Source organism: Apaloderma vittatum, unplaced genomic scaffold (genome assembly GCF_000703405.1).
Source record: "Apaloderma vittatum isolate BGI_N311 unplaced genomic scaffold, ASM70340v1 scaffold39586, whole genome shotgun sequence".
NCBI lineage: Eukaryota > Metazoa > Chordata > Aves > Trogoniformes > Trogonidae > Apaloderma > Apaloderma vittatum.
Window position 1 is genome coordinate 4,278 of NW_009720847.1, and position 24,027 is coordinate 28,304.

Consider the following 24,027-nt stretch of genomic DNA (forward strand, 5'->3'; position numbering starts at 1 on the left):
TCTGCCTGTGCCTTCGCACACCACGTCTGTGCGTGTAAAGTCAAGCAGCAGTCAGCCGAAATACCACTAGGATGTGGGAAACAGTAGCAACGAGAATAGCTTTGCTCAGCTTCACAAATGTACTGGGAAAAAAATAAAAATGACAAACACTTGAGCTGTTTCGGAAAAAAAGCTAAAAAAATACAATACACATACACAGAGAAAAATCTGGGACAGGAATGGGATAGTATGGAAACAGGAATTGGGGTCAGTGTCATTGCTTTGAATTAAACGGCCCCAAAATTGCAAAACATCAGTGAAAGAAATGTTACCTATTTCCCAAGGATGCATTCACCTTGCAAATTAAAAAAACCCCAAACAACCCAAATCAGTCTATGGCAGAGCAACTGTGTTTTTAAGATATTTTGCCTACACGGGTTGTTTCTTGCAGTGAGCACACACGGCACACGTGAAGGATGCACTGCGAGGAGGGACGGCCGTCCCAAGGAACAGGGTGGACGTTGACAGATGCTGGAAGGAGAAACAGATCATCACCTTCCTCACGAGTCTCACTCACCAAAAGAAATGAATGAGATCTCAGATTCTCACGTGGAATTAACCACGTAAGAGCAGGTAATAGGGCTTCAGCCACCCTCCTGGCCCTGGGTTCTGGCAGACAGCCCTCCAAAGAGCCCGCTTCTCCACGAGCAGCAAGGGAGTCAGCCGGGGCAGGAGAGAAGAAGAGCGATGGGAGAGTCATGGACCCTGTGTACGTCCCAGCCCAACACAAAAAGAAGCAGAGCACCGTGTGAGCAGGCAACTGGTACAGAGCGCAGCCAGACCAGAGGGTTTGAGGAAGGAAGGTAAAATTCAGTCCCCCGGAGGAAAGAGCTGAGGAAAGAGGGGGAACCTTGGCCACCTTTTCAGCCTGTGCTAACTGACACGCACAGCTTCCCCGGCACACGTTTTCCTGAAGGTTTTCTTTGCCCGGTGTGGCCTACCCTATTTAGACAGCTCAGAACATCCAACACACAAATGCCACTGGTTCACGTGCCTGCAGGCAGGCCAAGGTCCGACCCAAGCTCGCGCAGCTCTGCTGCCATCACTGAAGCTGGCCCAGCTCCCACGAGCAGAGGGTCCGGCCGCGGCACTCGCAATACGGCTCCCGCGTGTACAATGCACATTCCTGATCTTTATCTGTGTGTAACTGCTTGGGTTTGGGGTTTTTTGGTGCTTAACATTCTTCCTTTACAAAAGTCACTCCTAGGAACCTTAGACAAAATTGAGAAAGCTGCAAGCAGTGATACAGAGATTTTTCCAAAATGAAGTGGCTAGATTTTGAAATAAAATCACCTAAAAAGAGACATAAAGCCATTTTCCATAGAAAAATCGTAGTCCTAATTATAAATCAGGATGTTAGTGTTCTCTGCCTGCTTTCTTCTTTTACGGAGCCCTATATGACAGCCCCCACAGCACCAGTCTGTTGCAGATTTTGAGCTTTATATTTTTATTAATTTATATTCATTTCTATTATTTGTACATTCAGAAGGCCCGTGCATTTTCAGAACAGCTCCGCATTAAGGGCTTTTCCTAAGTTACTCTGGTGCACAATGAAGAGTGAGTAAAGAAACCAGATGAAGAAATGCAGGCAGAGAAGTGAATTGTCACGTATATTTCAATTTTTTCTGTGAAAAAGAAGGTAAACGTACCAAAGTCAGGAAATTGCAAGCAAAATAATTGGCTAAGCGAGGAGGAAACTTGGAGCAGTTATTGAATTAGATGCAATATTCTCATTCTGTAGGCAGGAGGGCTGATAAGCTGAAAAGAATAACGGGCTGGTAGAGAAATGCAATTCTTATGTGACTTTGCAATTCATTCCTTCAAAAGTTTTTATCAACGAACTTACCGCAGTGCCATTGTTATCTCTAAATACATCTTGATTAAAATAGTCAAAAAGCTTCTTTTCTAGTTGTAGCATAACCTTAAAAAAAGAAAAAAAAGAGGAGAAAGGTCAGCAAAGCTCTTGGACTCGGCTACCTCGCACACAGCTGCTGGGAGTGACCCCTTCAGAGACACACAACCCTTTACAACCACTCGACGTTTCCACACGTCTAAAGCTCCTTGTCAGCTTCTCCATTTGCTTGACTGGCAATCACTTAAAAAGATCCAATTAACTGAGCATTAGGTGTGACAATCTATACCCCTCCCCTGCCTTTAAATTATCAGTTTGAAACAACTATATTCATGCTTTGTAGAACAGACAGCGAACATTCAGCAGCGTTTCTAATTGCCCAGGGGGTACAGAGGGCATTGAGTTGTTTACCTTTCGGTCATTATCAGATTCACGAAATATTAGCTTGACTACTTCATTTGTGTCAGCTGCCCGGATAGTCTGCATCGTAGCCTTTGCACATAGTGTCTGAAAAAAACCACAAAAGGAGAAAGGGAAACTAGTTTATCCCAAACACAAGGCCACATTTAACTGAACTTTATCAATCTGTGCATCTTCGATGCCCACCTGAGAAAATGATTTGCTGTAGGTCAGAATACAAAGCATTGCTAATTTGTGTCACTTCCACTCATGAGGGATTTAAAACAATGACCTGAATTACTATTCAGAGAGAAATAAGCACTATTAAGAAAATAATAAACAGGTAAAGCAAATACTCATTTGACTTGCTCGCATGCACCCAGGCTCCTTCCCAGGTCTGACACTACCACACGTTACCTGTAAACATCCTCAAAAGCCACTTCCCACAGCCACTGACCCTCCAGCCCAATCGGTTTCTGGTTTCTGTGCTGGCTTCTTAACAGCTGATAACTACGCTGGCACTAGGGCTCCGTGCAATAACTCTAGTTTGCAAAAACTTCTGCCTTGCAAATTAATGTTCCAGGTACAATCTAGAAGTCCGAGCAACACTTACACAACCCGACCATAAGTTTCACACTTTATTCTGGACAGCAAACTGCCCATGCATCATCCTTTTAAAGAAGGGACAACATGTCCAGGTATTTGAGGAGCAGGTGTCTAAAACACATTATAAATCAACGCTTTATCAGGCACAGAAGTAGGGATTTCTGTGGAAGTGTCAGGCCTTGACCCATTTACCACTCACCTGGCCAGGGCCCGGTTCCAGCAGCAGTCAAAGCTGCTCTGGACAATAACGCAGAGCCAGTTGTTCAAAGGGCTTGCTCTGCTGCGTTTTAACAGGTGAAAATCCGGAGCTTTCAGCAGAGCAGTCGGGCACACGTTTAACTTAAAAATCTGTTTTACATTCACTGAAGCTATCCTTTCAGCAAAGCCTTCTACTCCAGCCCAGGCAGAGCCGGGAAAGAAACCAGAGCTTACTTCTCAGTGCCCCATTCTGAATTTCTTCTGAGGGAAGGAATGTCAGACATGTCTTTAAACAAAAATCCACCCGCTTCCAAACATTCTAGACCTCAGCTGAGGTTAATAGTTTGCTCCCACTTGATAGAGAGTCATTAAAAACAATCCTTGGTAAAGGCCACCATGTGTTGCTGTAGTATAAGCAAAGAGCAACAAGCAAAGCAATTTCATTTTCATCACATCAGTGTGATTCAGTAAAAATAAAAATACTACTCTGATTTTTTTTCTTTTTCTGTGAACAGAATAGGTGCCAACTCCTCATCTTTATTATGATGTCCTCCCTTGACAAATTTTTCTTCATTGTTTCCCCTCTTCTCACCCCTCAAAACAGTGCCAAGTCTATGGATGACAAATATCTAACTTTGGATTTTATCCTAAAAAACTGGTCACACTCACGGCAGGTGCCTGTGAAATCACAGTTTTCGCTGGAGAAAGGGCTACTGGTTGCACGGACACGGACGCTGGCTGCCCTTTGAGAATTTCATCTGTTTAGCAGAATTCTGAGGTGTTTTTTTGCAAGGCTTGGGAGAAGAGAGGGGAGATGCTGGCACCAGCTCGTTAACACTGCCTCTGCCCGGGAGGGAGGGGGAGAGGAGCACCAGAGGGCCAGGGAGGCTGCACTGCTGGTGGCACCGACCAGAGCGCAGCCCCGCGGATGGCGGCACTGACTGGGGTGCAGCCCCACGGATGGTGGCACTGATTGGGGACGGTGGCACCGACCAGAGCGCAGCCCCGCAGATAGTGGCACTGACTGGGGTGCAGCCCCACGGATGGTGGCACTGATTGGGGACGGTGGCACTGACCAGACCACAGCCCCGTGGACGGCTCCCTGGCATCCCCCGCGCCCCACAGGATCCCCTCGTCGCCCTTTTGCCATCTGCGAGCGCAGGGACGCCGTCGGGGCAACCCGCCGGCGAGCCATTCCCAACTCGCGCTCCCTCCGACACCCGCGATTGAAATTCCGAGCACAGATTAGTTAATCGGGTCAAGCCCAAAAAAATAGCGCTTTGGGCTCATGTGTCACAAATCAGTCTGGTCGCCTTTAAACAGCGCACCAGATTAGAACAAGCACCCGAACAAACCAAAGCGGAAAACCCGCCGCTCTCTAAAGCTGGTTTCTAAAGCCCTAACAAATCGCTCCATCTTTCACTCATTTAAACTTTCCAAATGAGGGTCAATACGGTCCCCGAGCATCCAAATGCTAATGCGCTTAAGTGCGCTTAAGCAGCTTTCCAGAGTGAATGGGCCAAAGAAGGGCTCGAAAAGACAAGGCAGAGTTACTGTCACTGTCAAAAAGTCATTGTAGCCACCCCCAGAGTGGTTGCAATTCAAGAAATTCATGATTTCTGTCTCTTAAAGGCATCTGCTTGAGAGCATTTTTTTTTCCTGAGCTGCTTTATCTCAGAACTTCAGGCCTGCTCCAAAAGAAAAAACTCACGATCGACTCTTGAGAACCGATATAGAGAAGGGACCCACATACCTTATTGCTTTCAAATTTCACACGCACAAAAAGTTACCTTATTCACAGACAAAAAGTGATTGGGCAAAGGTTCATTTCTTATACAAGCTGGAGCACTCCTTTTTTCCTCCTCCTTTCAATTTCTGCAAAGTCGTAGTCACCCAAGCAGAAAACTTTCGGGAACATGTGCCCTTTTAGACAAGTCTACTTATGAAGGGATTTTTTGTTGCTGGTAAAGAAAATTAAAATGCTATGAAAACACACTTTCTTTTTGGGTATTCCCTCAAAGGTACTCTTTTACAAAACCAGAAGAGGGGAAATCAGATATCAAAATTCTAGCCAAGTTATCTTTTTAAAAACTCCTTTTTCTTTGGAAACAAGATTCGGTTAAAAAGTTTGCAAGAGAGCTGTATTCAGAGCTGAGTTGAGTATTCAGCCTCTGCCTAGTGAATACAGACCTGTCCTGTTCCTCTTTTCACACACACGATGTCCACACAGGTAGATGCTTCACCATATTTTTTAAATAATCCTTTTTGACAATTTATGTGCATAGAATTGTGAAACACAGCAATAACTTTTCTGATAATTGCCTTGGAACGTAATAAAAACTGTTATGCAGAGCTAGGAGTGAAAGTTTTTTATATCGACAAGATAAATCTGGAATTTCTTCTAAACTCTGCAGCCCTCAGAAAGCCTTTTGATTTACAGCATAAATACAATCTTCGAAATACATCTGCTCCCATACGTATATCTAATAGATTGAAATGCTTTATATTGTGTTTCTGTATACTTTCAGTAAAAAAAGGGGTAAAGACAATAAAACAATTGTGTTATATACATAAAACACACATACAATATTCTATAATATATTACAGAATTGCTTTTGATATTGCATTTATACAGAGACACTGTGAACAGCTGTGAACTGTACCGCTGCTCCCTGCTAGCTGTGCTGTTGAAAACTGCAGCTGGTTTTTCATTGATTTTGCACTCCTGCCCTCTGAACATCCTTTAGACTCCTCAGTCCACGTCCTGATGTGTGAGCTGAGTTATGGCATGCTTGTAATTACTCCAACAATTTTTTTTTTAAAAAAATTCCATATCCAAGCATATACAGACTCAAACTTTCCCATTTCCTTTGTCTAGTGATTCTGAAGATGTGTATTATTCTTTCCATTAATTTGCATAATCTTAGGACTTATTATGACTTTGAACTCTTCTTAAAAAACAAGTAAGTAGAAAGTATTAATTGCGCCTTTATAATTAAAACAGTTCAGCACCAGTTGCAATTTAATTTCCACTAAGCCGCACGGATTAAACCGGAGGTGTTTGCTGCTAGAAGTGCCAGGAGAGAAGTGCAAAGTCTGAAGAATGCTAACATGGGCCGATTGAAATAAGATCTCGAGCATATGAGCAATCAAGATAAATTCAAGATATTTCATGTCATTGCAGTTCCATACCCTGCAGATTCTGGCAGGACAGAAAAGACAGAGCTACATGTATCGCCTCATTATGACAGTGAAGTAACTTCTGCAGTGCTGCTCAAAACCCAAAATCAATCTGACACTTTTTAAATTAGGATAACCAAATGCTTTTTTATTATTATTTGAATGCAAGTTGTATTGGAAACAATCATCGAGGTAAAAGATTTGCTACTTTGGGAATAAAAGGAACATCTGTCCTGTTCAGGCTCCTTCTTACCTCTGAGGGGCTGACAGGATTTCCTGGCTATCGGGAATATGCTAACACTAAATTAAGCAAATCATGGGATACAAGAGAAATAAAAGTTGCAAGTGAGAAAAACAAAGTCAAAAGAAGCTTTCGGAGTCGACCAAAGTTGTGCATTTAGCTACAGGATACGTAGCATTGTGTTTTTTAAATTGTATCGTCCATTGAAACAGAGATTTATTTTAGCTAATTTTTCACAACCGGGCAGAGGTATTCGGCCATACGGCTGCTGCAAACAATGAGGGAAATTACAGAGCTAAATTCCTCAACATAAAGCAACCAAAGCCCATCTGAGAGCACATACACTCGTACTTGAAAAAGCCTCCCTTGGACCACTAACTGGGATGTAACAGCAGTAATGTCGCAGAGCAGTCACTACGATTCTAAGGCCAGCGAGCTTCCAGGAGTTGGAATTTAACTTGGCAATGACACAAACGTCAGTTGAATAAAGAACAAAGATCAGCAAATATTAATGAGAAGCCACATGAAGCATCAATATGTGAAATTACTTTCCCTTCGACTCTCCCCAGAGGCGGCAGCTCGTGCCCGGGGGGCAGAGGCGGCGGAGGGGCTGGGTGGGCCAGGGCCCAAGCCCCGCGCTGCTCCCATCTCTCCTCCCTGCGCTCCACCCCGGCACCAGGCCACCTCCTGATGGCAGACCAACGCAAAGTACACGACACTGCCGCCCTACTCATTTTAGGACGGATTTATCCTGGCATGCGGTTCACAGAAGGGGAAGCTCAGCCGGGAGCTGCCCGAGACCTACGGGAGTGCTCCAGTCTCCACCACACAAACCTTTTGCTGAGTTGTGGCAAAGGGCTGTTTTGGTTTTAGAACACCTATTTGGGTAGCATCTGTGACAAAAAAACGCTCAGCACCAAGACCCTGTCTCCATGCTGCCATTCCCCCCAACTCAACCTGCGTCTCCCTAAAATAAATGGTCCCCGACGGAAACAACTTTGGGCTCAGTTTCACACTGGTAGCACCAAGTTCATCAAGAAATCTCTTTTCTTGCCCAGAAAGAGAGATCATTCATGACAATGTTATTGAAGTGCATCGCTAGACAATGCAAAACCATTTCTGCAGGAAGATTTCCGCCCCCACCCCAGGGGTGAGCCCACAGCCCTGCCTCCGCAGCTTTCCTCTCCACCAGCAGCTGGTGGCAATGACGGTTCTCATTTTAAATCTTTTCTTCAGGAAAGTGTCTGAACTAAGTCCAGAAGGCCTTTGCTGCTAAGATTGTCCAAGATGACACTTCTGGGAGGGAGTGTCGAACGCCCAACCCGGTGTTCTGGGGAAGAATGCACTATGACAGCCCTGCCCCGGGAGGCAGGACCATAGACTGCAGCCATCAGCCTCCTCCTAGAACCTTGTTCACCCAGAGCACCCACCTCTGACGGCAACTGAAAGAGATCCTTCGGCATTTGTTACATGTTTAGCAGCAAAAAACTCAATCTGTTGATCAGATGCTCAGCATAACCTAACCCATCTATTTAGATACTGCTCTTAATTTATAAATCTCTGATGTTTCAATCTGACCTTCCTAATTTTGGCCAACTATCCTAAACATCGTTTTCCTCTGAAACCAAACAGACTGTTCAGTTTGCTGTTACTTTGTACGTAATGATTTAATTCTAAAATTTTCAGCGGTACTCATCACTATCTGCTCACCTACATAGATCCAAAGAGAAAGAATACGGGATAATAGTCTGTCACACTCCTAGATTTCTCCCTACAGCATCTTTCCATGCCCCATTTTGTCAAATTGAGAAAGACTTTCATTAGGCACTTTGGGGTGCTCTGTCCTAAACAGATTTGCAAATATAACCATCACCTATTTTGTAACTAGTTTTCTTTTTCAGTTCTGGTGTCAGATGGACATTAAAAAATATGTATTTTTTTTACTGTTAATTTCTCCCTCCCCCTCAGGTGTATCTTCTTCTAAGAGTTGAAAAATCAGGATAGAACTCCTTTTCCATCACACATAGAATCACAGAATCCTCGACTGGCCTAGGCTGGAAGGGACCTCAGAGATCATCTAGTCCAACCTCCCTGTCATGGGCAGGGACGCCTCTCAACTAGATCAGGCTACTCAAGGCTCCGTCCAACCTGGCCTTGAACACCTCCAGGGAGGGGGCAGCCACAACATCTCTGGGCAATTTATTCCAAAGTCTTGCCACCCTCGTACTGAAGAATTTCTTCCTAAGGTCCAATCTAAATCTATTCTCCTTCAACTTATTAGCTTCCAGTTTTCTTTATTTGACTCCTTTCTGTCACATCTGTTGGGATCCTCTTGCTTCATTTTCCTGACTATGATCTCCACGTCTGAGTGCAACCAGGCATCTACATATTGACTCACAAACAATTTATCCTGAGCTCTCTGGCACCTGCATGCATCAGGAACACAAAACTCTGCAGGGTCTCTGCAGGCAATGGTGAAGTTTTCAGGCAAGGGTTCCCCTCCTGCCCCCTTTTCAAGCTCTCAGTTCAAATTCGGTTGCTAACATTGATAATAAGTCTTAAATGCATTCAAGATTTTTAGTGGATCTGGATATGCTGCTAGAAGATCTGGAACTTTGAAGCAGCCTGCTACGAAAACCCCTTCTCTCCTCATGTCCATCTTTCTAGTCATTTAGCATCATTTCTTGATGACAAGTAGGGTCCTGGTGGAGTTTTCAAAGACAATCATTTGCTTTTCCATAATTACAGGAATTGGAACACTCCAACTGTTCCTGTGGAAATCTTCCGTATACATCTTGCTTCGTCCCATAACGTGTGAACCTCTTGGGATTTATTCAGACATTCTTCTGTTACTTCTCTTCCATTATTTTTTCTGCTTTGGCCAAGCAGAAACCTTCCCAGCACTCACCCCTTTTCTACTCCAGCTGACTAAGCAGAGGGCTGTATTGTTTCTGTTTTGCGAAGACTTCGATGAAGCACACAGGATCTGTGATGTAAATCTGTTTCTGTAGAGAAATGTAAAATCCCCTGTTCCCTTGAATTCAGGAGCAACGACATAAGAGGCAGCGTCTCTCCTTTTATCTACCTTGCAGACTAAGAACCTTCTACTTCTAATTTTAAACGCAAAACAGCCTTTGAACCCCATCTGCTCCCGTGTGCCTTGCAATTGCCTTTGTTTTGAGTGGTAACATTTGCTTCTGTTTGTGCTGATGGTGTTATTGTTTCTGCTATCTCTATATTTAGCAGTTTCTTCCAGCACTAAGAAATAAACCATGGGACCAGTAACGGGAAGGAGTAAAAATTTAAGCCACCACCTAACAGAATTCCTCAGTGCTTCTGGACTCACGTCCAGAAGTGGACATTGCAGGGTTCCAAACAAGTGGAGCCCGTTGGGGCTGCTCTCCGTACCCGTCCCCAGGAGCATCCCTGCTGTCACAGGCTGCCGGGGACAGTGATGGGAGCGCGGCCAGGCCATGGCCGCTGCTGCGCTGCACGGCATCCCCGTGTCACCTCGCTCAGAGCAAACAGCAAGCCTCAGAAACACTCCCACACAGTCTTTTGTTCCACCGCCAAAAGCACTGCCAAAAGAGTAGATTTGGGAGTATGCCTTTTAAATAAATGGGGAGTTTTGTACAAAATCAGGTGGCTCAGGATCAAGGCTCAGCCTCTTACGCGCGTGAAACTTCACCTTTCACAGAGCAGACTGACAACAGCAGGTACCTTCCATGCAATACATGATGCACACCCAACACGCCGCTCAACAGTGGTTTTGCACTTGAATTCTGTAAAGCGTATCCTCAAAAATTAAAACTGGAGCCCACTTTTAAAACATGAGGTATTGGGCAACTCTGAAATCAAACCACTTATCTACCTAAAATCTACACACTTTTAGGCAGACGCTAGCTACTTTTAATCACAAAGTGAGAAACAGAGGTACAAAGTGCTTTTTTTTTTTTCTTCTTCTTCCTATCATGCATAAAAGCAAAAATATTAAGTCCCTTAAACAAAACGGGAATTTGAGACCTGGAACAGGAAAGGGACTTGGATGAGGCATGAGTGTGCTCGGGCTGGCAGCTCTGGGCACCAACACAACTGTGAGATGAGTGTGTGCCCTCCATCTCATCAAATGACCACAAGTGTGTCTGGCAAAGCGGGAGGGATGTTAATATTCTTTTGCTGTTTCCCCTTTATGGGAAAAGAACACCCTTCCTCTAAGTTAATTTATTTTTTAAGGGAGAAAATGTGACAGTAAAATAATTTCCAGTATGTATCTGGTCTTCTGACCTGAACAAGCTGGGAACGTGGAATTCACTGTGGTAGGAGCTGAAATGTGCTGTACAGTGCTACGGCAGCGAGACTAAAACTTGGCTGACCAGGTGACGTCTTGTGGATGCAACACGTGGATGATTTCCTTGCTGTGTTTCTTCCCATTTGTCCAGCCCACTCGACTCAACTCTTTTTCATCCTGCCATATCTCATTCTTTTCTCACCCATGTACTCCCTGTCTGGGTCCACACCATTTGCTCCTTTACTCACTTTTGAAATGGAATATGAGTCCAGCAGCCTCCGACTTCAAATTATAGGTTTTAGCCAGTTACGTTCAAATAGCTCAGAGAACCGTGCGGCGGGACTGCCGAGCTGTGCTCCTCTCCCATCCCTGCCATCAGGCAGTAAGACGGACAGGTCAGTACGTGTATGACACACACACCACAGCCAATAAAGACTGGCAACATGTAAAAAACAGCTGTGGGGTAAAACAGTCAACATGGAGAGGAGGAAATAGGGTGGCGTGTTCTACTGACTGCCTCCTTTCCCCACGCCGGTAAGGCAGCTGTGCATCCTCTTTGGTCGGCTTCTGACAGCCTGAGAATGAAGGGTTTGTGGATTACAGCACCGCTCAGAATTCCCTCCAGGACACGGCCTCCAGCGAATGGGTCCAAAGCTCAGTTTCTGACCAACAACAAGTAACGCAGCACCGAGACTGACACGGTGATCAGAGAGAGAGGAGGCTTTGGGGGAACGGCTCGGGATCCAGAGGGATTTAACCCAGCAATGAATGCCGATCCTCGATCCTCGGCTCACTTGACACCTTGGGTGTTAAAGAGCACCTCTGAGAAAGGAGAGCAAGTTCTGCCAGGAATGCAGCTTCCATGGCCCTCGGGGCTCTTATGGACCAACGATCCAGCTGGAGGGGACTGGGGCCCAACTGGGCAAACAACTAGATAGCCCGTTCTGCCCAGTTTTTTTTTCCTTAAAGCAAACCAGGATTCAAACATGCTGAGAAATACAGAGAACTCCCAATTGTGCAGAGAGGGGGAAAAACGCAAGTTCGAAAGTGTTAACGCAACATATTTCCAATCCAACAGCTGTGGGCTGTGGGTTCGTGAAGTGCTATTCTTTTTGCCGTATCTTTAAGTGCTGTTAAATTCATTTGTCACTTGATCGAAAGCCAACAGGCTACAAATCTCCCAAGGCTCTCTCACACTGAATAGTGACAGGAGTATTCTGTTCTGCCATAAGAAAACATTTGTGTGCGTCTCTGTCCGGAGTCATACATGCTACTTTAACTCATCTGCCTCCCCATTCTCTCCAGCCCAGGAGGACAAATTGCTCACTGTGGCTCCCTTTCAGAGGCAGTACAGCGCGCAAAGAATCATGACTGAGCAGAAACACAAGAAACAGGCACATAAAAATTCATCACTTTGGCCTCCTGACCTCTTGCCACTGGGTTTGGCAAACCCCGTCTCAAAAAGTAGCACCAAGGGAGAGCTAAGCAGACCGGCTGAGTGAAATTACTGACAAAAAATATCTTGGACGCAGGAAAACCCCACCAGATGCTTCATTGTCTTTGCAGAGAAGTGGTGCTGAAAAAGGGGGTGATCTACCACATGGCATATTGGGTGGAATAAGTAGTGCCATTGTTTCAGAGCAGCTCTGTCACTTTACTGACTGCAATACAAAGAGGTGTAAAGCAAGATTTAATCCTGACTTTTTAGTCAGCAGATTAAAACCAATCATGCCAGATGTCCACAAGACTGTTTAACATACAGAAAGCTTTTTCATACGCCACAAAAAAGTGAAAGCTGTAATAACTTCTTCTTTATTTCCTCTAGAGAGGCCTTTTTCACTCACTTTTAGTCACAAAAAGGGAGCTGTTGTAATGGCTTTTAAGATGTGCTATTAATTTTTACTCTAGCCTTTGCTCTTTTCCCTTCTGAGAGAAAGCTAAATAAGGTGAATTCTTTCACCCATCCAAAATTGGACAGGTATGCCAAAGAAAAGAGCTAGTATTAAAAAAGCTGTGCTTTTTCAAGGAGAATTTATATCCGTGAGACCATAAATGGACAATATTTGCAACAGAAGTTAAAACTCCTCTCCGCAATACTCAATGCGACACAAGACAAGAAAGCGTGGCTGTCAGTGTGCCAACAAGTAAACTGATAATAATTCTCCCCCGCAAACCGAAGTTGTGCCGGTGTGACTTTTCAAATGGGTGTCCCCTCACCCACGCCGGGGCGCACCCCCGGGGGCCGCGGGCACCTGCTGTGACCCCAGGGCCACCCCTGCTCTGGGAGCCTTGACAGCCCCGCGGGGACGGCCCCTGCCGCAGCCCAGCACACGGAATCACAGATCAATCTCTTTGGCTGGAAGAGAAATTTAAGATGATCAAATCCAAGCACTGACCTGGCGCTGCCAGGTCACCACGAAACCACAGCCCTGGGCACGCACTGGCTGGGGACGTCACCTCCGCAGCCGCTCCCACAGTTGCATCAGGATCCCAGCCAAGGTCGCTGGGAGATACAACAAGCTCGATAATATGAGGGCTAATATGTGATATTCTTATTTGAAAAAAACCCACCTGCCTCCAGAACTGCCCAACACTTTGCAGTGTGTTGCTTTCTTCTTTTTCTAAACAGATCAATTTCTAAAGAGATTATAAGAATATATATTCAATTACTACTTTACTTTAATAAGGTTAGCATTTTTTCTGCTGTAATACAAAAGTGAAAAAAATCTGTGTCTCGATGTACTCCCTTGAACTTCCCTAGCCAAAAATGTTGCTAAATTCAACAAAACCAGAATCTACCTTTACTTTCTCATATTAAACTGCAAATCATTTATACATTTAAGAAAAATAATTGACAGTCTTTTGGAAAAAAGCTACAGAAAAAGAGTACATTCTCTTAAAATTCTGGTATCTGATTTGTATCACATACAGCATTTACTAACTCGGAAGCTATATGTCAGCGATCTCTCTGGGTACTCCTTATCTAGCAGCTGTCTATAGAAAAAAATACAACTTAGATAGCTCATTTGTTTTCTTGTCACACACTTTAACAAAATTGTCATTATGACCATCTTATTGATCCACAGACCTAAAAATACCACTTAAACATTTTCTTAGTTTTATATCTAGTCAAGACCTAAATGAAAACAGTTACGATCATAGAACACACAAACTAGCAAGAAATTGCTTCGGTTATGCCGATACCGTGTTAAGGAGAGAGAGAACTCTTGACCGGCTTTTCAGTGCTTTCGGAGAGGCACATGTTCCTCCCAGCACCACGCCCCCGCAGGTGTGCGGGGATGCTCCCTCACACTCCGCCAGCCGCACACCCAACTGACTGCGGATGTTCTTGCCTCCCCACCAACTGAACCATCCTGCATCCTTTAAAAGTCGGGCGCCGCTTCCGGAATTCATGTGAGACAAAAGGGCAAGTATGTTCTGGTTAACGAGACTTTACAGCTTTTGAAATCCTGGTACCATCTTTTCTTCTGGAAAAATGTATTTCCTTAAGTTAATTAAGATAATTTGTCTTTCTATCATGACCATCCTTACTGCATTCTTTGCAGGTGCCCTACCACATGGGTGATTTTGGACAGGCAGACACCTTCGCCAATGTTTCTCTTTTCCCCAGTGCATTACGACGACTGAAAGATGTAACACATTCGCTTTAAATCTTCAGCCTTCTCATTCTCCTACTGAAGAGACTCGGACAGGCATCATAATAGAGATGACGGTATTTTCTTGCTAATGGAGTCCAACTGGAGGCTCCTGAGCTACTTAAGAGGAGTAAGCCAACTCAGTGTAAATCTAAGAGATTTCTGCCAGTTAAACACTTATTTTACTGCTACTTATTCGACTTTTGAATTTACACATTTTTAAAATTGGAGTTCAACTCTCTACTTCTGAATTTCTTCAAGCAAGTCTTGTGGGTGGCCCTCGAGATACATTTTACCAATTTTTCATGCCCATCCCTCGAAATGTGACCCTGCTCCTGTGCTTTTATCTCTCTGACAACTTCACACAGGAAAACATGCAGCCCCTCTGATAGCATGAAATCGGAAACAATGGTCTCTGGAAACAAAAGGGAGTAGGGAGGCAGGATACAGTCCAGGTCCTGGCTGATTTTAGGCACAAACAGATGTTCATAGGACCCGATACCCTGAGCAAGCTGAAAGGAAAAGCTTGTAAAAGAAATGGACCTTAAAAACAATGTATTGAAGAGCTTTAAATAAAAGCAACGGGAAAGCAATATGGCTTTCAATGATAAATCTCAGCAAAGAAAACCAAAGCGGCACCATGAATTTCAATGACGCATTTTTCTTTTTCAATGAACTCTACAGCTCGTTTTGAAACCTACAAATTGCCCGAATCTCAACTTGGTTTACAAGTCTCCCATATCCATTAAAAGGTTACAATACACGCATTTCTCGTTTCTTGTAAATAATCACCGTAGCTGGGAACACCCAGCAAAGTCCTGAAATATAGGCTAATGCTATTATTTTAAAAGCTGCTTATAGCTCAACAAAGACGAATATGCTGAAAGAATCTTGATTGGAAAAAATCTTCGACTAGCTGTTGGAACAAATTACGTCCAATCTCCTACTCTTTTCATGTGCACTGTTTCAGGCTCAAAAAGCTCCACGCAAAGAATCTATGAAGCGCTGTCCTGAATTGGACCTGGGTTCTGTTTCACAAAGGCCAATACGCACCATTTACAAATGAAACAAAGTGCAGAATCACTTCTCTCACTGAAGTTTCTGCTTTTGTGATTAAAACTCTCTTCTTTCTCGAAGAGCCTGCCATCCAAAAGGCCCTGTGCCATGCTCCAATGCACAAAATACATGTATTCATTACAGGAGAAAAAAAAAAAAAGACCCTGAAAAATTTGGCACAAAGGCGGGTGCATAGCTTAAGTCCTGTTCAGGACAGCCCCCGCTTGAACCCTGCACATTGCATAGATTTTACCTATTGACTGTCTCTATCAGGAATATAGCGGATAGCGAAATATTCCATCAGCTGTTTGTGATCAGGTGCAGATTTAACTTGTTAATTGTTAACATTAATGAGATCCACATGGTAAAGAGAGTGGTATCTTCCTTCACCAGCATGAAACCATAGAAATCGTTTCACTGAAAAGAACGTCTGAGACAAAGTATCTAAGTAAGCTCAGGAAGCTTTAAAAAATTACAAGCCAAAACTCAAGCCAGAAGTGACCACACATTTGTCTGGTTTAATCATTCCTAACCAGGCTGCTGTGCTGCGCCAGCCTCCTCCTGAACCCGAGCAAATGGCACCTCTGCTACCAAATAAGTCTTTAGCAAGACTTCAGCTCTTGATAAGACACGGGACATTCACCAATTCCTCTGGCAATCACCCCAAGAACAAAGCTCTTCTTAATCGCCCTTGTAGCTAATTTCTCAGGCATGATCTTCCATTTGAAATTGTCTGTTAGTGGCTTCTAAATACCATTTAGACAGGAAAGGACTGGGAACATGGCTCTAAACGCAGCAGAATGTGGAGGACACAGCCTTCCAACTACAGACTCTGGGGAAACCCTCTCTGAACTGCCAGCCAGGGCTGTTCAAGTTACATTTCATAAAGCTCTAAGGCGCCAGGTTTGGCAAACCTGAGGGTACCACCTATGAAAGTAATTCCTCTCTGGCATCCAGATCTGGGCCAGTGTCTCGGTAAACAGACACGAGTGTCTTACTTTCCTCTCACACTAAAACACGCGTCTTCAATACATGGAGTGAAGAGGTCTGGTAGAGCTCCATGTACCCGCTCTGCAGCCACACACAAAGTCGACTTCACAATTTATAAAAATACATCTAAAGATCCATTAGTGCTGTATGCCATGGCATTACCGTGGGAGCTGAGGCAGCGCTGTTTCCCTCCGTGTCTCCTACTGTTGTGACCACTGACGACTCCTCCGTGCTCCGGCACACGCAAACAAGCCAAATGCAAAGTGAAACAAAGTGTTTTCAATGAACTTGTTTTGCCACATCAGGACTTGATTACCATTTTCATCCCAGTTGTTAATCTCATGACAAACTGCCTTTTTCAAGCATATTGTGTGATTGCATTCTATCTTTCAATTTTCTTCTCACTAACAAGTTTCCCCTCAGTTTGCCTGAAACAGAAGTCAAGCTAATGAGCGCCCTTCTTCCCCCATAGCTACAGGCACGAATCTATCCCTCTTACAGCATTCTGCAATGTCCCAGATACTCCAATTTGTTCTAAACTAACATTAAGACTCTTGGCTATAGATGGACAATTGAAATTGGCCAGTCCTACCAGTCACAGCCCTCCTTTGTCACTAATACATTATTGTATGCTTCATAAAGTTCATGTTTCTTGTAGACCACAGAGCAGAAATACCTACAAAACACGGCACTTTCATTTTCATTAAATGCATGAAATAAGAGATGTGATTTTTTTTGTCCTACTTTCTAAATGGAAATGCACTCAGATACAGTAAAATACTGATCCTGCTCTAAATATCTAGAAGTAACAGACATAACAAATAACTCTGAACATGAAAGAAAAAGAAAGGAAAAGATAGGACAGAACAACTAAGGAACAGCAGAACTTCTGGAGTGATGACCTAGGAGAAACCCAGCATTCTAACGATCGAAACCACCCTGTTCCGTGTACAATCCCTTCAGGCCTCTCTGCCTAATTCCCACAAAAACCTCACTCGAGCGAAGGCGCCAGGAGCGCGCCTGCGCCAGCGTGCGCAGACAAAGTTGCAGCCGCGGGGAAAGTGGACAAAGAGCAGAAGACAGGAGTGCCACCCAACGTCCCCGTGCTCCTGTCACGGTCAGGACACATTGCCCAGGCACAGGTGGCTCAGAGCTTTCCTTCTTTTTTAAATGATACAGAAGTGTGTCAAGTTAAGGAGGTTTTTCTGTACATTAAAGTAAAATGTTAAGTCTGGATTTTCTACTACTGGATGTGAACAGAGCTCAAGCATTTCACTCTGGTCCAATACTGATGTCCTCATGAAATTCAGCACCCGTTAAAACTAAAAAAATGAAAGACAAATAAAATTAAATCTTGCTGGTTTACTCAGTGACATTTACATGTAGGGTAAAACTTGGAAGAGCTATACTTGGTCAGTCTTCAACACCTTCTGAAAAGAAATTCTCTTATCTTAGTGGATACTCACTATTCATTATCTAGACTTCTAGACTGTCAGAAAGACAAAATCAAAGCAGCCTTGGGTTTTGAATGGCATTTAAAAACATTATTTTTTCTGGATGAATGTTAATAAAGTAGAATTGCAGTACTGACCTATCCATAACCATCTGATCTCAGAACTGTAACAACTAAGTGACCAGCATGTCTTGCACTAACCATAACATGTTTTACTCCCTGAAAGGCATCCTTTAACTTCTTGGAACTTCACTCAACGTGCAGGAAATTCAGCTGCCAGTATTAAAGGATTTTAAAAATTACCATTACAAAACCAGAGCTACTCAGTTTAAATACTGTAACACTACAAGCTTTGATGCAGATTTTATTTAGTTCTAGGGAAATTTTGAAAGGTGAGAACAATGTCAATGGTAACAGCCTACACACACCCTTCTACACCTTCCTAGTGCACGCTCATGCTTGGCTGAAAAAAAATCACAGAATCACAGAATCGCAGAATTGCTGAGGCTGGAAAAGCCCTCTGAGATCACCATGTCCAGCCTATGACTCAGCAGCATCGCAACGGCGAGACCATGGCACTAAGTGCCACATCCAACCTCTCCTTAAACCCCTCCAGAGACAGTGAAATCTGTGCAAGTTATTGGCAAAAAATTAAGTGAAACAGCCAACTGCATGGAAATCATTGGCAAAAATACCATTCTGTGTCAACGGTCACAGGTCTGCAACCAGAAATTCCGGAAGGAAGGGGTCAATATAAGCTGTTTGCTGAGGCACATACAATATGCAGTATCAAGCAACCGTGTGCGACTTCTCTAGAGTCTAACTACAACAGAATTACAGCCTTAACTTTGTCTGTCTCTGGTTTTATTGTTTGACGTTGTTTCTTAGTTATTCTGCTGTCAATATTTGAAGAACAGAACCCTGTCTTGATATTGATTTCTTAAAGACTTTGAATCACCGTCTTCATAATGCATATATTTTAAGGCAAGTGCACGCAAAAGGTGGAGGTGAAGCTGCTTATTGAATTAAATCAATACAAGACATCAGACTGGCAATTATCGTCTAGTATTCATTTTATATAACGTAAAATAGCCAGTAGACAGAAGAAAAGAAAATTTCCACCCCACTTTGGCACTCTCTAATTTAAATATCTTGCATGCTCTGGACCTTTCCCTTGCTTAGAAGTTCAGTTGCTGTCACTCAAGCCTTTAGCACACACCTGACTATCCCAAAGCCAGCACTGAGTGGGCAGTGTAGTGCCACCTGCAGTGACACTTGTGTGGGTCACACAGAAGGGCGGAGAAAGCAAGGAGAGGCAGCTACAGCCTGGGAATGCTTCTCCAAGGGGACTTAGGGGCTGTGCCGCAGGGAATTCGTGACTCACAAAACCCCCGAAGACAGTGAGGGGAAATAGGGGATCGACACGCGAGTCCACGTCTACCCAGGGTAAGTGTGAGCTTGTGCAAACTTAACACAGTTCTACAGTCACAGCGTGTTCAGCTGGGAAAACAGAAAGAAGTAAAACTGGTTTAATTTTCAGGGAAGCACTAGAGTTACGTGAATAAAAGTAAATTGGAAATAGAATCACAGAAACACAAAGTGGCTTCCACGAAGAGCTCAGCCAGCATACGCGTTTCTTTAGTGTCTCTACGGCAGCGAGGCGATCTGAGCGCCACACCGCAGGCGGCAGGGACGGGCGGCTCCGGTGAGCAGCAGCAACGGTGCTGTAATCCACACGGGACTTTTTGAGGCTGGAGGGTAAACTATCAGGCTTTCCTCGCCCGAGGGCTACTGGCTGGCACCAGCCCAGAGTGCACGGGCTGGGTACAAGAGGGCTCGAGGTGGATGATGGAAATCTCCCTACGGCCAGATGGCAGCCTCCCGACACCTGGCCGTGCGGGCAGGGCTGAGCTCCGTGCCCTGGCTCTGTGTTCATGACTGAAGTCACTTCGTGCAGGCCATTTTGTTTGCCTCTGCCAGAAAGTATTATTTAACAGTTAGCATTTATTTATCTCACTGAAACAGAGAGTTACAAAAGCGTTTGGGAAGTCAGTCACAAAGAAGTGGTTCTCTAACCACTCGATGGTATGTAAAAAAAAAAAAAAATTAAGGAAAAAAATAAAAGCCCGTAGAAATCCAATGAGAGATCCTAATGACTTTGCAGAAATGCCCATGTGGTTAATACACCTTGTTCTTCCAGAGGAAGACACTGTAAAGGAATATGATAATTTTCAAGGATTTTATTGGCATACTCTTCACTCATTAAAGGAAAAAAAAAATCTATTCTATGATTGTTGAGAATAACATCAGACTGTATAGGTCAAAAATTGACTGACATCACTCTGGACAAGCATTATTGAGACACACAAAGAAGCTGTTGTGCCTTTAAGCTTATGGTACATTGCAATGCAGTAAATGAAAAGCCACTATTATGAGGGGATGTTTATGTCAGTATCTGAAACAAATCTTCTTTTTACTAGGATAATACTGTCTTAAATTGTTAACTGTTGATCAGATAAACAACATGTGATAAAGATCCTATAACCTCTTTTCATAAAATTAATTTTAACCCTTTAATAGCTATACATATTTAATTATTACATATTACTGAACCTTGTGAAAGCTTGTAATAGCTGTAAAGAACATCTTAAGAAAGTCTTGTGTGAGTAGCAATGCAAAAATACAGTATTAGTTTTCAAAGAACACAGAGCTTAGATGCTAAAATTTTCACAGGACATGATGTGTACCAGTCACTACCAGGAACTGCACCCCATCCTCTTCCCACTCCCCTCTGAGCAGGGAGAAACTAACCTGATTTCCGTGGTTGGACAGTAGATTTAAGAGATGTTTTACACAGTACAGCACACAGGGAACCTCTGTGGCAACGTATTACCAAGACAAGGGTGACGCCATTTCAAGGACACACCACACACAAGCTGTGTTCCTCGTGGTTCTGCAGTCCCCAGGTAGGGTCAGCGAGAAGCAGAGGACGGTGTCAACATCATCACCTCATCCCCTTGACCTTCTCAGCAGGCAGCTGAAACAGATGGCCTTTGGGCAAGGAGCACTTTTAAAACACTACCCACTCCCACTCCTCTGCACAAAGCTTTATTTACAGCCATCTACTCACACCGATTGCTGAATCTAGCGAAAGGACGGGCTATGTTCCTGAAGTCGGTAGGGAAGGGTGAGAGCTCTGTCCTTCGAAGCCCCTCTCTCAGTGGGACTTCACAGGCACAGCCCCTGCCGGGCTCTGCAGATCCGAACTCGCCCCTCGGGGACAGCCGGGACAGTCATTAGCTGGGACTAAACTGTATTTTGGCTGGCTGATGCAGCCTCTGTAATTGTTCAGGTGAATTCCTAAATCCTACCCTCTATCCAACAAAATCCTTGGCTACCAAGTGTCTCTGTTAGGTTAAAATTACCCCCAAGGCTGAGCAGGAGTGTAATGGCAAGGGCGTGGGGTGGGGTACGGCTGCGTCAGAGCCTCCCGGGCTCTCTGCGAGCACCTGGAGCACTTTCACCTGACCCTGGAATGCCCACGTTACAAAGAATGAGTTCAGAGCATCAGCCCCTCTTTTCAGTGTTTGGCTCACTCACAGGAGGAAAAGAAAATCTTGAAAAGCTCTCAGAAAACTCCCTGTTTTATTGCATAAGTGGCCAGGAAGGTTTTCACTCTTTTAAAAAAAAACTATTTATTTTTCTTTTTGAGAAGGAGAAACTTAAAAATTATAACAACTATTACAGGTGATTCAAAATCCCTGGGCTGTCATTATGCATATTTTGCTTTGGTATGTCAAATTCCCTTCTCCAGTTGGGACCAGGGAAAACGAGAAAATGACACATTACAGGAAATCCTATTCTGAGAAAGGTAAAATTGCTGTCTGAATTATCAATATAAATAAAGGTAGATTTGTGGATACATCATATGGATTGGAAAATCAACATTTCCTCTAATAACGCACAAAATGATAAAATATAGTGGACTCCTGCCTTCAATCCGAATCTTTTAGAGATTATGCTCTCCACCACCACAGTGAGCCCTCCTCAGAAAGAGTGATGAATACGAAGCTGCTTCCCTATTTATCACCTCTGAGCTACAGAAATAACCAGAAAGTACCACGAGAGAGAGAGAAAAGTGCAACAAGCTGCACTGCACTTGATTCCAAGTTGCAGAGTAGACAGGGGTGGGTTTTCCGAACTTCTTTAAATAAATACTGATATCTATGCTAAAATGTAAAATGGGGACTTTCAAACCAGGTCGACTGGCTTGTAAGGTGGTCTTGATGCAGAAAGGTCTGAGGAAACCAGAAAAAAAATCTCAGTCTGCCAAAGGGCTTTACCTGTGTGCCTACACCCCAGGGCTGCAACCCAGCCTGAAGTGTACCCAACATCTTTTGTCTTGATGAAGTCATAGCAGAGGTCCCATCAAGGATCCCACTGAATTGAAAAATTTAGTCTGGAAAGAGATTTTCTAGTATTTTGTTTTGTGCTTGGTTTGGGTTTTTTTTAAATGCAAATTGGAAGATTTCTTTGACTAAAGACTGTACATTTTAGTTACTCTGTCAAGCCATTGGGTTTACTTCAATTAAACAATACTAGTACCTTGTTTTCTTTAAGCCAGTTTCACCCGGATCATGAAAAGCAAGAATGAATAAAGTTTGTAATGGGTCAAAAACCTGAAACTCTTGAGATGGTCTATCCCCGAGTTCTACTACTGGTAACAGCAGCGTCTTTTAGTCCTGCACCACGCTCCCCAGGCGTGCCGGGGTCCTGGGGCCATCGGTCCCTGGTAAAGCAGCAGTGCCTGAACTCCTGACCAGTGGCATCAACAAACACCTTTCTTAACGTGAAACTCTGAGGGAAAGCTCAACTTTGTTTTTGATAAGCAAGCAAAATATCATTCTATACTACAGACTGTATCTTTGAAAAGACTCCTAGGCTTCCATTTATGACAATGAAAATACGTATACGTAGGCTTTTGATATACTGTTGCAAATATGCCAGGTGCAAGCCTTTTCTCTTCCCCCTCTTATTTTATACCACCAATAGGTGCCTGTCAAGTACTAGTGCATAATTCAGCCATAGATGTTAACATTTAGTGTCACAGTAATAAACAGTAATAAACTGAAATGTAACAAGTATGCACTTTTTCCCAGGCACATCTATTTCTTCTGAAGTGACACAGTTCTTAGGTGGAGAAAAAGATTTTACAGCATCTATCCAGGTGATACTTTACCTCAGTTGAGTTGATGAGTTTCTATACTAGACAGAGGTGGAAAAAAAACTAATGGGTGGCTTTTGTTAAATATTTATTACAGTCTTCCACTACGTATTCAATACTTTGTTTAATTATTCAAATTATACCTGCTTTTAGAAAAAGAATTTTGAAATCAGGATGCTACTGATGGTTAGTCAGATGTGTGTTTTTCTAGCTCAGTCCCTGCAATACGATGAGTTCTGCTGCCCCGACTGGTAACTCTCACCAGACAAGCACGCAGTGAGGCACCCCCCGTGCTCTGTCTCAAACGCTCCGTGTGTTACAGGCGCAAGACCCTGGGCACTGTCAAAAGGTTTGGCAAATCAGCCTCAGGTTCTGTTTCTTAACAAGCACGCCATCGAGCAGAAACTAAGCTGCAACCCACACGACTGACGAGCACCTCCAGACCCGGGGAGGGTCAGTGGCTGCCGGGATCCAGCACTGGTACCTCACTCTCTGTGAGCCGCTGCCAAGACAGTTTTTCCACACGTGCTGGAAAGAAGCCTCAGCCTCTGGAGCGAGCCAGCCTGAGGAAAGCCGCAAGGTCTGGCTGCAGGCAGCTCTGGCCACGAGCTGCTGAAGGACACACGCCCTCCGGGGCTTCCTCCTGCCCCGCGCCTCTCCCCAGCACTCATCGCGCGGGACTGATGCCCAGCGTGGGAGCTGATCTCCGAACTGGAGCCGTCCCGCAGGTCGGCAGGTACGTCCCTACAAGAGCAGGGCCTGTCCCTGGCGCCAGGCCTGGTGGGAGGTGACAGTGGCAAGTGTGGGCGCGGGTGACCCGGCCAGGCGGTGTGGAGACAGGCACG

General features: G+C 44.2%; 1 protein-coding gene across 1 annotated transcript in view; it reads right to left on the reverse strand.

Moving 5' to 3' along the window:
* Positions 1–1,885: 1,885 nt before the first annotated feature.
* Positions 1,886–24,027, reverse strand: part of INPP5A (inositol polyphosphate-5-phosphatase, 40kDa) — a gene marked incomplete at its 3' end in the record, with an annotated part of 57,224 nt that continues 35,082 nt past the window's right edge. Inside the window, exons 5-6 of the mRNA XM_009871132.1 lie at positions 2,303–2,398; positions 1,886–1,960 (exon numbers count right to left, since the gene is read on the reverse strand). Of these exons, the coding sequence (XP_009869434.1) occupies positions 1,886–1,960; positions 2,303–2,398 (171 nt within the window). The remainder of the gene's footprint in view (positions 1,961–2,302; positions 2,399–24,027) is intronic.